General features: G+C 35.3%; 1 protein-coding gene across 1 annotated transcript; it reads left to right on the plus strand.

Annotated features, from left to right (window-relative positions):
• Nucleotides 1-1,408: 1,408 nt before the first annotated feature.
• LOC110026323 (bZIP transcription factor TRAB1-like) lies at nucleotides 1,409-14,216 on the plus strand. The gene is made up of 5 exons (XM_020727216.1): nucleotides 1,409-1,647; nucleotides 1,757-2,829; nucleotides 5,743-5,814; nucleotides 7,568-7,597; nucleotides 13,891-14,216. Exons 2-5 carry the CDS (start codon nucleotides 1,813-1,815, stop codon nucleotides 13,960-13,962), a joined length of 1,191 nt encoding a protein of 396 aa, XP_020582875.1. The 5' UTR covers nucleotides 1,409-1,647; nucleotides 1,757-1,812; the 3' UTR covers nucleotides 13,963-14,216.
• Nucleotides 14,217-15,710: the final 1,494 nt, after the last annotated feature.

Consider the following 15,710-nt stretch of genomic DNA (forward strand, 5'->3'; position numbering starts at 1 on the left):
GCAGCGTCGACCTAACCAACTCGAAGCTGCATAATGTCTGTTTTATTATTTCTCAACATTCTGGATTAAATTTTTATGCTTTTATTGTTCAATGAAGTTTGTATGATTATTTTTTGAGTAATTAAAAAATATTAATTTTGTTATTAATTATTGCTTCGATCTACACACTTCTTCATAAATATTAAAAATTATGATTGAGTAGATTTTTCTTGCTTCACGACCTAGATGGGAGGTCAGTCTTAATGCCCAGCGAGCAGCCGTGTATTTTAACACATCTCAAATTGTAATTTTAATATATAATTGTTGTAAGAACTTAATATGTATTTTTCGATGATATAAATTTTAAGGTCAAAATATAGTGCGGCGACTCATATTTCACCAAAAGCTTACATGATAAGGCATGAAAGTTGTAAGAACTTAATATGTATTTTTCGATGATATATATTTTGAGGTAAAAAAATAGTGCGGCGACTCATATTTCACCAAAAGTTTACATGATAAGGCATGAAGCTTAATATGTTTAGAATGAAAACCTTAATTTTCAAATTTAAAACCATCCAATCTCAAATTAAAAAAAAAATATAGTCAAATTGAATATCTACTTAATACAAACTCAAATACACTAAAAGTGTTTCAATCCGAGTCCAACTGAGCTCAGATCAAACACTTAAAAAATAACTAAGAGCTTGAAAGTATTGATTAAATGTTCAAATAATATTTGAATTTCCCATGCTCATAGCAAATTGAGCGGCTCAATGGGAATATTCCAATGAGCCCACGTTCAAATAAATTTGAGATCATTAAAACACTTAAAATATTACAAGAATAGTCTACAATCAAATGATTCAGTATGGATCGTCCTTTTTTGAAATTTTCACTTAAAAAATTATACCTTTTATTACTTCTATGTGTGTGCCCTAAATACTCTTACTAACCCAAGTCTTAATTTTTTTTCTATCTTTGAGAATTGTCTAGCACTCAACAACAATAATTTTTTTTTTTTGAATCTTCATCTATGTATTATTGACCATTCACACAAAACTATTATATTAATACCACTTTACTTCTAAAAATTACATAAATACTTCACTAATAAAAATTTCATATACATATTCTGAGTAAATTTCTTAAGTGGATGATGGTAGCTTCTTTTGAAAAATAAAAAAAAGAAAAACACTTCTTGAATGAGTATTTTGCACCCCAAAGACCCATTCGCTAACCCAAACATTAATCCCAACTTAGAATCTAACACTGAAAAAAAAAGAAATTAAATAATAAAAAAAGTGCAATAATCCATAGATAGCCCGTAATTTTCGGTTGATTCATTCGGCCCTAAGTGGGAGCCCACTCCGGATAATTTCAACAAATAAAATAAATAAATAATTGAGACCGGATATGGGGGGCCTCACGAAAAGTTTGTCGGGACTTCCCACTTCAGCTGGCGACGACCAAATGGCTCTTCTCGATTGGATGAGCGTCAATTCAATTTCTGTGTGCTCGTCCATTACATGCCACGTTTCCCCAATTATTAATTAGGCTTTTTTCATCTGCACAAACATTAAAATCCCCTCTCATGGCGCTCCCCTATCGTTCGTCGACAGCAGAAGTGGTGGACTTCATCCTGCACAACCTAAAAGGCTCCAAAAGGTTCCCTCTCTCTCTCCATCGCTTTGCAGCACTTGGTATTATACATTTATTTTCATGTATTCTTCGATTTTTAAACCTAGATTTGTATGTATGCTTTCATGTTTCTTAGGTGAATTGGGTAGAATATCAGGGGGAGTGAGGAAGTAGGAGATAAGCTACCGTGCTATGTGGAGCGATGGGAACGACTGCGATCGGCAGACGGCGGCAGCGTCGGCGGCTGGGATTCCATTGCTTTCGCGCCAGCCGTCGATCTTTTCGCTGACCTTTGAGGAGTTCCAAACTACGATGGGGGGGATCGGGAAGGAATTGGGTTCGATGAACATGGATGAGTTTCTGAAGAACATCTGGATTGCTGAGGAGAGTCAAGCAATGGCAGTCGCTCTCGGTGCTCCGGAAGGTGGCGCCGGCGTTCTGCAACATCAGGGATCGTTCAATCTTCCGAGGACACTTAGCCTGAAGACCGTCGATGATGTTTGGCGGGGTGTTATCACCGATAACGTGGAAATCGGCGGTCGATCAGATTTGCAGAAGCAGCAGAGGCAGCCAACGATTGGTGAGATCACGCTTGAGGAGTTTCTGGTGCGAGCTGGGGTAGTGAGGGAAGAAATTAACACTACGGTCTCGACACCGGTGGATAAAAAGCTTGGCAATGATAATAGCGGCGTTTATTACGGAGATCTGTCAGCATCGGGCAACAATAACTCTGCGTTTGCGTCGAGTACTTTTCCTCAGGCGGAACGCTGCATTGCGGGCGTAATGCCAAACTCCCTTCCAAGCAACTCTGGTACAAATTTAACTATTCCTGTTGCCGGCGCGAGGCCATACGCCGCGCACCTACCATTAGGCGCTGATGCTGACCTCGGAAAACAGCGGAGGATGAGAGACGGAATCGTTGGGATCGCTGATCCGGCAATTAATAATGGTTTGATATCGGGAATAGTTGGATTGGCAACTGGAACTGTTTCCGTTGTAACTGCTGGTTCGCCCGCGAAACACGTTACGTCTGGTGGAACTGCAAAGGGGAATGCTGAGCTTTCTTCTTTTTCTGGGCTATCGTTCGCTTTCAATGGGCCCCCTAAGGGGAGAAAGTCTGATGGTACGGTGGAGAAGATTTTGGAAAGGAGGCAGAGGAGGATGATAAAAAACAGAGAGTCCGCTGCGAGGTCTCGAGCCCGGAAACAGGTAATATTTATTGTTTTGTTTTTATTGCTTATAATTCATTTGAATCCAATTTTAATTGAACTGATGTTGATTTTGTATTTTTTTTAATAATTCCTTTGCTATGCTTCTATTTTAAATTACATGTCCTAATTTTGCGTGGCTTGATTAAATTGCTTTGTTAAGCAGATGTTTCCCATACCAGGTTTATATTTCATTTTACTTTCTCGGTGTTAGGTTACTTTGAGCATGTTTAGGTGTAAAATTGGTTTGTCTGATTGCCTCTTAATAATTTTTCTTGTGTACTTTTTTTCCAAATTGTTTGCCGAACATAGTTGCTCACTTATGGTTGTATACACACACACACACATATATATATATATATATAGGAAAAAAAAATACCGCCAAACTGTTTTTACCTTTCCGGATCTTTAGGTTTTTTTATCATTCATGTTTTGAAGTGTGGAAAATTTTTTAATAACAAAACTATACTGAGAAATTTATTATCTTTTGAAGACTTAAATCATAATTAGAAAAGCAAATGCAAATTATGAAGGACGAAAAACTCAATTGAAAAATCTGAAAAGAAAAAGATGGGGGATTTGGCCCAGTTGAAATAATTTTCATTGATACTTAGTCTTAGATTATAGATGCTGTTAACCTCCCTGAAATTGGAGATTTCATTAGTACAATATAAAAGATCTAAATTATGTTGAATGTCTCTTATGATAGAGTGAAAAAGTGGGGAGGTGTTGATTTTGATGGCGTTGCTTGGAAATTGGGACTGTTTTTTATCTTTATGGTGGCTATGAGATCAAACAACTTGAAGTTGGCTGATGATAGGAGGTGATTGAGATGATCTTTCTGTTGGAATGATGGGGATTAGAGCGACTTGAGACTGTTAAGGCTCTCTCTCTGTTGGAAGGAATGGAGAACAAGGCTATTTCTTTCGGTAGTTAGATGATATAAGATTCATGCAAATATCTCTTTAGCGAAAGTTCTTTAAATATTTACTTATGCTTTGGAGAGTATTGAACTAACTGATTCCAAATGCCAATCTGAGGACTCAAATACTTATGATGCAATTATAAACTATGTCCATTGAAATGAGATTCATACGCTTAAGTGTAAGAATGATGATAGAATACTAGAGAAGGTTCTAAACATAGCAGATTTAATCAAGTTGGTGTTGAAGGAGGGAATACTTGAAGATGGGAAGCTAGAGAATGGTCCTTCATTGTGAAGCTCTTCTTTCTTTCTCAGGAACTTTTTTCCAAAAGGTGGCTCTCACTCACTGAAAAATTCTCACTTGAGAAGGAATGAACCCAAAGCAAAGTGCGAGAGGAATTCAATATTTTCATCCAGCAAAACAGAACCTCTTGCACTCTTTTATTTGAAATAAAATTGCAGTATATAGTTTGGTGCATGACATAGCTGTGGAAAGTGTAAAAGATTGAAGTGGTGAGAGTTTACAGTAGCTTTGGCAAGTTTTTAAATGTTCAGTGCTTTCTCCAAAGAAAGGTCATAAAGGAATGGTGGTGCTAAGGCTTCATGGGAACTTGTAGGTTTAATTAGTAGAGACAGAGTGAGGGGGGCGATTGGCCGTGACATAGAAGGGACTGTTTGAGGTGGATTCAATTGTGATGTGGTGGTCAAGCGATGCATAGTGATAAAAAAATACAGTGATGGTCAAGAGGTTTTCAAAATAAGGACAAGAGAGATGGCTAGACCAGTTAAAGCACATATATAATGCTTCATGCTACAACTCACCAACAAGGAATGCCATCATAAGTTCCAAAATATATAAAACTCATAATCCAAAGCAAATGGTTATGTAAATATGCCAGTCAAGAGAAAAGTACGTGGTGAAATGCGCTGGGTGCAACAGTAATTAGGCTTAATTGTTGACGTATGAGGTGTTCTGCATCAACTAACCCAGCAAAGTTGACAGATCAAAATTTTAACTGCTGGATTGATTGAATTAATTTGAAGGTTGTTTGTGAATAAAATTTAGGTTATTAGGAAATGACGACAATAAGCCATCATTTATGTGTTGAAATGTTCATCTTCTTTAGAATCAATGGTCTATTAAGGTGGAACTTGGAAAAGGGCCACATTTATGAAACAAATATGCCAAATCATGCTAACTTTGTCACTATCCGGGGCTTAAGTTGAGCGACTTGCAACAAGATTGGACCTTTGCTTTGTGTGAGTTGCATAAGGAAGAAGGGAGAGGAGGGGCCAACCTCATTGGATGTGAGACCAATTTAAGAAACAAAGTCAAGTTTGATACAATTAATGGATCAAAGATGCAAGCATTTGGCGATTTTGATGTCCTTTAGATATTCATTATAAGATGATCATTTAGATTTTTGATATATCAAATTTGGGAAGTTGAGCGACTTGCAACAAGATTGGACCTTTGCTTTGTGTGAGTTGCATAAGGAAGAAGGGAGAGGGGCCAACCTCATTGGATGTGAGACCAATTTAAGAAACAAAGTCAAGTTTGATACAATTAATGGATCAAAGATGCAAGCATTTGGCGATTTTGATGTCCTTTAGATATTCATTATAAGATGATCATTTAGATTTTTGATATATCAAATTTGGAGTTTTTTTACTTTGTAAAATGATTTATGAAAGTTATCGATTAAATGTAAGTAAATTTTATATCAAGATTTATAGTGATTAGATGTAAAATTTATTATGAGTCGTTAGCCCTACGACTAAACCATGTCATAAGGTTTGTTTGCATCGCAGTCTTTACAATGTTTGATAAGTTTAAGATTATTTAATATGGAACCATGAGGTTGTTGAGATGTTCTTGGGGTTACTTAGACAAATGTAATTCCTTGTTGAATGTCGACATTATGATATTATTATAATGATTTTTGTTTTTAGAACCTATCGTTTAACTCTTTTCATTTTGGGTCACAGGCTTATACTATGGAGCTAGAAACTGAAGTAGCTATACTTAAAGAGAAAAATCAAGAGCTAGAAAAGAAACAAGTAAGTTTTAACAACTAGCCTTCTTTTTTTACAAATTCTGAATAAGGATGAGCATGTTTTTGCTTGTAGATTTTTATATTTTAATGGTGCATCCATTACTCTTTACTGCAGCCTTCTTCCTTTTATGTCAAATATTCATCTATTAAACTTTTTAAATATCCATCAAATATTTGAATGTATGATATCGAGTGAGTTGCCATCTTAGAAGTAGCTCTCAATGTTACTCTTTCATTAATATTTTTTCGTACTCTTCTTTCAAAATTTTGCTATAATTGTTAAGAATAATATGAAGTATCTTTTGTATCTTTCTAAGTTTTGCATGGCTCATGAGAATAGACACTCATGTTATATATGTAATCATGGTAGTTAGGATTTTTTTTTCTTACTGAGATACAAATTGATGACTTTAAGAACACCATTTAACCTTCTTTATGCAATCTTGAGTGCAGTATTGCCCGCTTTAAAATTATTTGAAAAGTTTATTTAAGATAAAAATACAAATTATATGTAGAAGAAAAACTTAAAATTTAGACTGCATACTTTTCATATTCTACCTTTCATTTCACTTATTCTAACTTCATATTTTGAAACAATTGTTGAATTATTTCAATATTAACACTATTAATAATGTCTTTTTAATATATGTAACTTGATAAACATTTATTTAAGAGTCTCCCGTACTATCGCACAAACAAGCCTTTGCAATCTTCATATTAGAGAGGGCTTGTTTATTCATTAATTTTGCAGTCGATAAAACCAAAGCAAGCTGTATAAGTAAGAACATTATGATGACTCTACATGATTGAGAACAAAAGGGGAGAGGGCGAGGGCTAAGGCGAAGATGGCACTATCTTGTATAGTGACACACTTAATTTACAAATATGAACTTTGGAGAAAATACATTTTAATAATGATCTCTAAATCTCAAAATCCCATTTTTAGTAAGAAGTCAAATGCTGGAGAACTAACTTCTTATTATTACCCTATCTAAAGAGAGTAGAACTCCAATTATTTGTCTTATCAAGCATTGGAGAAAGCTTTCGTTGAAACCATGAATTGAATAAAGCCTCAAATTGTTACGTATGAGTGTTTCTGAACATAGACATGTCAATGATAGTTTATGAAAGATGCTTAAATTGAATTTTTTAAAATGTAGTTATTGAATTGGCATCTTAAACTTTTCACTGTGTTCGCATGTATAGTGAAAATATCATCATAAATTAATTTAAATATTATGGAATTTCTTAATCTTATAGCTCATTTGATCAACACAATAATTTTTTTTTTTATAGTTAATGCATGTAAATTGGAGGTGCACTTAGCAGGATAGTATTGTTCATTTTACAGTGGATTTGACGTTGGTTGAGCTGTGGATATTTCTTTTCTTAGTAATGTCTATATTGTGTTTAATGATCAGGCAAACTCTCAAAACATTCGAGGACAATAGTAATGGACTCTCGTATGAGGGAACAGATGATGGAAGTATAATTTGGGAGATGAAAATGACCAAATTTATTATTAGAGTGACTGGATTGAATTGGTAAAACTGAAAAATGGGATTCACCAACATTTTAACAATCACATATCTGAAATAATTAATGGATTTTTTAGGTTTTTCATGAAGTTGATTGTAATTTTTATGTTTGTTGTTGAGACTCTTGGAATGTTAATATACTTAAATTGCTTTCTTAATTTAATCACAGAACCTCGAAGTTTAAAGTTGTCATTGACTAATTACTTCCTAATTTTTCAGGCCGAGGTTTTGGAGATGCAGAAAAAGCAGGTAAATGGCTGTTTTCTCAGTATTATAATGTTTTTTTGTCTTGGAATATTTACCATTTTTTCTGTTAAAATCACCGCCATGTTCTTTCATTGGCCGCATATATCTAGGCTTATGAATGTTCAATAATACTGTTTTATGTTATTAGCTAATAGAATAAAACATCTAAATAATTTTGAAAATGCCTTTGGAGCGAAATATAATGAACTACAGCTCAACTTAGAAAGAGAGTTCAAGCACACAAATCGAGAACTGTTACGATGTGTGGAGACAAAACACAGGAGCCAGTGCATAGGCGCCGGCTATGGGCACTCAAGCGCCTACTGGGTGCTGCTCACAGTGGAGCCGGCGCTTAGGCGCCTGCTTTAATACACATTGCTGATGACTCCATTTCATCAGTCACATGTGTTGATTGTGAATGTACGTCAATTATACCTCTTGTATGTATTTCCTACTTAACATAACCTCAACCTTTTTCTTGTTGGAAAATTATGGGAATCAGGATATAAGGTTTTATTTTCTTAATTTGGTCGTCATTTGTAATATTTTAAGATGGGGTGGGTTTTTTGGGACAAGATCTAAGGATGTTTGTCTGTTAAAACTTACTGGTCTTGATGTATCATTATCAATTTTTGCTACAGTAGCTACTAACTTCATCAATTCCACCTCACTTTGTCTTTAATAGTCTCTTAGTCATCATATCTCTTTCAATTTTCTTCTCATTCTTGTTTCTGACAATCAATTTGGGGTTGTCCGCACTCAATTGAATCGTTGTTTTTGCTTGTCAAATGTTAAAACAGAGAAACAACCTGCAATTTTTTTTTTCATTATAGTGACTCTTGTGTCATTGCTGATTTTGATTCCATCCACTCAGATGTTTTTGGTCTTGCCTTACCTTAGTTCATTAATTGGGGGTCAAAATAACAGTTTTATTCTGATTGAAGGTTACTCTAAAAATTAGTCAAACTTTATCAAATTTAGTTTGCAGCCATATATTTAAACAGACTTTTTCTTGTAGTATCAAAACTCCAAGTTCTGATAACGCTATGGAATGGAAAGATGTCGATTTCAACAGACACTCGATCCGAACACTCATTTGTTGACATTTTTACATAATATGGATTGAAATTCATGATTTATTGTTTTCTTAAAATTGCATGTGCAAATCTTTTCTCAGCTCTTAAATATTTTTGAGAAAAGGTTTCTGTCGTTACAGTATATAACATTTATAGGATTCCTTCTCTTTTTATTACGCATCAATCACTTCATTAATATATCTATGGCATGATTCTTGATTATTCTATCATCAAAATGTCACGTCTATGCCTATTCTAAGGAAAAGTTTGTATGTTGTATGCTTAAAGGCAATTTGGTCTTTTATTTTTATTATTAATGTTGGGTATAAATAGGCTTATCATGTTTAGGACTTGGTTTATGCATGAGATTGGATTGTGAGTCTTAGGTCTACGGTTATAGAGAGTTTTCCTAGCTCTCAAATTGTAGAAAGTGGGAGAGATTGCCTACCTCTCGAACTTTAGGTACTTTTCTTGTGTATTCGTGTGAGTTGTTTAGATTATTGCAATAAGAATTTCTGTTTGCTTTAATTTCTACAAAAAATTATGTGGATTTCTATATCGAATCCTATTAAATTAGTATCAGAGTGGAGTTTTACCTTCGAACATTGAATCCAAGCTGAGAAGGCCTCGACTTGATCGCAATGTACAAAAACACGTAACTTGCGTCTTTCTCCTCCTCTTGCTTCATCCCTCGCGAGTTCAGCGCGGGGAAGGCGACGACGGGATTGTGTTTTCGTAAGTTGTGTTGTCTCTTTACCATTTTTTTCGCGAGTACAGGCGCTGCAAGGCAAGCGAAAAAGGGATCACAACTTACAAAGGCCCGAAATTCCCTCCTTCGTCTCCTCCCGTGTTGTTTGCATACAATCGCGATCAGAGCGAGCTGGAAGGCCCCGACACGAAGGAATCGCGGCTTACAAAGACTCGTGTGAGTGTGTGTGTATATATATATATATATATATAATAGAAGAACGATTTTTGATGAAGCAAAAATAGAACGAGAAAATTCACACCAGAAAATAGTAACACAGCGGAACACATAAATTTACTTGGTAGTCAAACGTCCACGGAGTTGCAGACGATTTTACTACTTGAGGAATATACATCAGTCGATCATCTTGACCTACAAGAGGGATCTCTCACTTCCTTACTCTCTTTTCTTCTCTCTCTACACCGAGATACACCGAAAAAGATAAACTTACAAGAGAAATAAACTCAATTTCTCTTCTGCCACAAGCCACCAAGAAGAAGTCAAGAGAGAACAATCTTCTTCTTCTGTCTTCTTCTTTCTATCGCAAAGAACTACTGCTTGCACTTATCTTCCTGTCCCGAGGAAGCCTGAAGAAGAACACAAAAAGGCCGTGCTAAATATGAAGGAGAGCCGTGCGAGACCTCGCAATACATTTCTTCTTTCTTCTGCAAAGCACATCGACGTTCTGGAGAAAAATAACTCTCAGATAACGCAAACTTAAGAGAGTGCGAAGCGATGCTTCGCTTCGCGTGAGAGGAGGCGGGAGTGGTTCCCGACAGAGGGAAGAGGCGGGAAAGGCTGAGGCGGGATCGTAAAGGAGAAAAGGCGGAATTGGTTGGCAGGAGAAGTGAAAAGGTGTGGCTTTTCACTTAGCTTTGGCGGGAACAATTAGAACCGGGCTCCACCATAACAACTCGAACCTCCCATTATTCGCCTCCTCCTGTACAACACAACTGCGTGCAAGGCATTCCGAAGAATGAAGGAATTGCGGCTTACCGAAACCCGAAAATATTTTCGCTTCCTCCCGCACCATCTTCGCTTACGGTCGAGATCAAAGCTAAATAGGGAAGCTTTGACGAGATTACAACCTATCGAGGATCCGTAACTCCAGTCCTTCTTTTTCTCCTCTTCGCAACACAATCGCGATTAGGAACCCCTGATACAAGATTAGAGCTAGCTGAGATGGCCACCGGGGGAATTGCAGCGTACAAAGACCTCAAACTTCCATATTTCTCCTCCTTCCGCTCTATCCTCGCGATACACTTGCGGGATGACGATGCCTAGTCACAAGATAGTCGCTATCCAAGATCCCCAAAGTCAGCGACCAGATCGGGCTTACCCTCAGAATGAAAACTTGTGATTTGGGAAGCTGACTGCGGAATTACGATATTCGTGATGAGATTCAAGCTAGTTGGGAAGCCAACTACAGGATCGCGAGTTTCAAAATCCTACAAGAAGCAATGTCAGCAAAGAAAGTAGATGTATTGGAGGAGAATATAAAGGAAGATGCAAGTCACATTAGATCTGAGATAGAAAAAAGGTTCCTCACCATAGAAAATAGGATTTCTTCCATAGAGAGCTGAATTGAGAGCGGATTCGTGAGAAAAAGGTAAATGCAAGAAATGATGAAAAAGATAATGTTAGTTTCACAAAAAAACGGCTATGTCTGCCACTGGGTTGAGAGACGATGTCGGGAACGGACTCTAGCAGCAACAAGCAAAAGGATTCGCACATGAGGGCAGTGTCACAGCTTTAGGATTCACACTGGGTTCTCGCTTGATCGGGAGCTGTGGTATCGAGCGAGAACCCGAAGCGGACTCGAGAGACAATAATTTTAAAAAAATAATATGACTTTCAAATGACTTGAACAAAACAAAAGCAAGCAAGATAGAAGTTGACATAGATGGAAGACACGTGAGACAGAAAGAGATTCTGGTGATTATTAAGCCATGGACAAGTTTGTCTTTTGTATGTCTAAGGGCAATTTATTCTTTTATTATTATTGTTATTGGATATAAATAGGCTTATTATGTTTAGGGTTAGGTTTATGTATGAGATTGGACTGTGAGTCTTAGGTCTACGGTTTGAGAGAGATTTCCTACCTCTCTAATTGTAGGAAGTGGGAGAGACAGCCTACCTCTCGGATGTAGGTGTTTTTCTTGTGTATTCATGTGAGTTATTTGTATTATTGCAATAAAAATTTCTGTTTACCTTAATTTTTACAAAAATTTGTGCAGATTTCTACGTCGAATCGGATCATAAACTTTCGGTTGCACTTTTTTTTTTTCTTTTTCAAGCTGATTAGTGAAATAAACGTCTAAGTCATTCTTGCCTATGTTGTTTCATTATTAATATCTTTTTATCTAAAGTTTGAAGGAAGTAATTGATACTTCATCAAACTCACCATTGGGCTTATTATTGGTTATAAATGGATTGATAAAATTTGAACTTTTTAGATTAGTGTGTTGAGTGGTATAACTCTCATCTTCTAACTATAGGCATCATTTAGGAATTCCATTTTGAATATGAAATATTTGTTCATATGGCTGTTTTATCGCATGTTTCCTTCTTATTGTTGTTGTATTTTGTCGCTCATCCCTTTTCAAACCACCATCTGATCTTGGTGTTCCATGGGACTAAGTCTATCAACTCAAATGAGCTTTTTATTGGATCAAAAAAGTTACTTGGGCATAGTTCGTGTAGTACAACAACTTAAATCATAATCTAAACCACTCTTCCAATCCTCATTAGTTAGCAAGATTGGAATTTGCAATATAGAACTGTTCAAAAATGATTTTGGATTGCTCCAAAAGTGACTTTAAGGGTTGAGTTTCAATTTTCTAAACAAAATGGATTTACGTATTTTGCCCAATCACACGCAAAAATCCAAAATCCCATTAACCAGACACCCTTTTGGATATTATAAAACTGTTTGTGCAAGTATACAACAAAATGTAGAGGTTCAATTTCTCTCCCACATAAATTTGAAGATGATTGATGTAGTTTCGCCAAAGGGTTGATAGCATTTCTAATGTAATGTAGGATGAGATAGTTATGAAACTACAATAAACTGTACAGTCCGCGTGTTACCATTTCATAAATTTAGCAATAATGTATCACTTTTATTATAAGGCTAACAAGAAACCGTTGTTCATTCCAAAAAATAATTTAGGTCAGCTTAATCTTGGAATTTAATAAGAAAACAGTCAAGATTTAGCAACAGCTTATCTTCGTGTGTCGAAAGAAAAACCACATGTATTTTAAACAACATCCAAAACACAAATGTAAAATCAATGATTTGATAAAGTACAGTAAGACGAAACAATAATCTAAATAAACTCAAAGGTAGAAATCAGGTCTTGCACTCGTACAAAGAATCTCCCCCTTGAAGTTGCCTGCATTTATGAAACACTCAAAAAGTATACATCCACAACCATATACACACACAAAGAGAGGAAAGTAGAAATTTATGCCAACATTTAACTTTCATTAAATCTTGTATTCCTCATATATTTGTGAAGGAACTTTTTCATAAATTTCACTCCATGAATTGTTAAGCAATTGGGACAATTAGGAAAGAAATAGGATAGAGAGTGCACAGAGGCGGCACTGGTTTAACGCATAAAAGACATAAATAGAAGTGACAGAAATTAGCGCGAAATAACCTCTCAATCTATAAACTGGTAATGTATAAGATGAGAAATAGGTGATGGTGACTGGTGGGAGCAGCTAAGTCGTGGATGAGGAAGGCGGCAACACAATTGGTAAAACTCTGGGATGACAAATTCAGATTTGCATCTATCTATCCCACTTGAAAAAATTCAACTTTGAAATATTTATTATCGTTTAGGAACATATGTAATTATAGATAAGTAGGCATAGAGTTAATCGTATGAGCCATGCTATGAATTTTACATGGGGAGCTAGTCAATATTTAGATTAAATAAAATCATATTAGAAATTTGAATTTGTGACCTCTACTGTGTTCTTTATTCACTCATTTAGAAAACAAATGAAAATCATATTAGAAATTTGAATTTGTGACCTCTACCCTGAAAATTATGGAGAACAACACTTTTTGTTTTGAGCTATAATATAGGTTTCTGTGTTCTTTATTCACTCATTTAGAAAACAAATGTGGAAACCTTCTTCATTCATTGTCATTTCTGGTAACATCCAACCGAGTAGGGGAGTCGATTAATTTTTTAGAAGATTTGCATACATACCACTCAATCCTTATGTATTTACATTTATGCCACCTTATCTATGCATGAAAATGTGTATTTTATTTATCTAAATGTCGTGGTCTTTTCAATGTCATATGAAATATTTGGTCCGTATAAACATAAAAAGCAAAGCCTATATGTTAGATGCCTAAATTCATAGGAATTGGGCAGAGTATATCTAAATGCCCCAATTTTTTTCATTAAATATATATTTTTTTTCCGATTTATAAGAAATAATATGGACAGATTTTGGAGCTTAATCATCAACTTGGGCAAAAAAGATCATGCTTGAGGAGGACATATACTGGTCCCTGGTGAAACGATGCCACGGGCTTTTAGAAGACAATATTGGTGAGCGCACTACACTCTTGACAGCTTCATGTCGAGTTTATTTTGTACAGAGAAGGGAAAATTCACTGCGCTGTACCTTAATCTGTGATTTATGTAGTATAACGTGGCGTGACAGTAGTTGGGCGATAAGAGCTATTTTCATACCAGCTTTTCTCGTACACTTGTACTGCATTTTTATTTTATTTTTTAATAATGTTGCTGCACCTCTTTTCTTTTTTCGAGCAAGGTTAGCGCTTGAATTAGGCATGAGATTTTTTATTCTATTTCTCTTCAATATTAATATGCTATACATTTTAGCACAACGCCAGACCCTCAAATGAATTTACTTTCAAAATATTTTAGTTTTTCGTGTTAATAATGTGTTTTTGTTAAGACATAATTCTTATATATTTATGTAGCATAAATTTTTTATATTTGCATGCAATTGCATTTAAATCTTTAACTTAATATAAATATTTTAAAGAAAGAATGAATGAATTTGAAGTTTACATCATAGTTCATTTTAGTTGAATTTAAAATTTGATCGTTTTGATATATATATATATATATATATAGCTATGCGTTCATTTTTTACATTGAACAAAAAAATTCCAAAATATTTCTAATATACTATAATCATAATAACCTGCAAATTTTTAGTGTGCTTTTCATTTTTAACAAACCAAAACATTGTGTCAAATTCATATCAATTTATCGTGACATTAATTATAAGTGATAATTATGTGCACTGCAATCGAAACATGACTATCTATAAATTTAGCGCCTAGATTATTTTCTTGAAACTATCAAATTAGTCCATTTATGCATGCCATAATTAAATCATTATAATTTGATAAAATAAGAAACTTAGGTTAGTTTTATTGTGAATTTTAAAATTTGTTTGAGAATTTGAAGAATGAATGAAAAGGGATGTTAGTTTTGTAAATAATAAGGATTTAAGTGTTAACGTATGTAATTACCAAAAAAAGATGCCACCAAGTAATTCGCAAATTATCAGGGATTGTGGTGGCTTCAGTTTTCTCGCAGCCATATTTGATAATAGAATTTTCATCAAACTTATAGTCGAACTAACCAACTTGACGGGACAAAGACAATGCGATAAAAGTTGGTCAAACCTGAGTCTAATCAATCCTAGATCAGGTCGTTAAGTCAGTTTTGAAAGATTCTAGTGCCCAATTACAAGGTCAAATTAATTCCAAATATGACAAACTTATAGTCGAATCGAGCATGTCAACAAGAAGAATCGAATGAGGCCAATATCACTGAATTTTAACATCACTAGGGCACTCAAAAATCCATGGAATGTCATCTGGTCAAGGAGATCTCTCTGAGTAATCCGATGGAGTGGTCATGAGTCTTTCATTATTTGTCAGGAGGTCTGTCTCAGGTTTTATGAATAGAGAGTCTCACCCCCTTATTGAAAGAAGAGATAGACCATGAATCAGAGGAAGCCCAGGACTTAGGGGAGGACTTAAAGGAGGCTCATATAATTTCAAACTTTGGCCTTTTACGGCCTATAAACATTATTACTACCGACGTATGTAACTAACTACGATCTACATGACTCACAACTCATACAACCCCGATTCCAGCCTCTGCAACCTACATACATTATTTCAACTTACCATTACAGTCTATGTGGCCTTTGGACATTATTTCAACTCACTGCTACAACCTTTGTGACAAACTACGACCTACGTTGTTCACAGCTCATG

This window comes from Phalaenopsis equestris, unplaced genomic scaffold, assembly GCF_001263595.1.
Source record: "Phalaenopsis equestris unplaced genomic scaffold, ASM126359v1 Scaffold000364, whole genome shotgun sequence".
Lineage (NCBI taxonomy): Eukaryota > Viridiplantae > Streptophyta > Magnoliopsida > Asparagales > Orchidaceae > Phalaenopsis > Phalaenopsis equestris.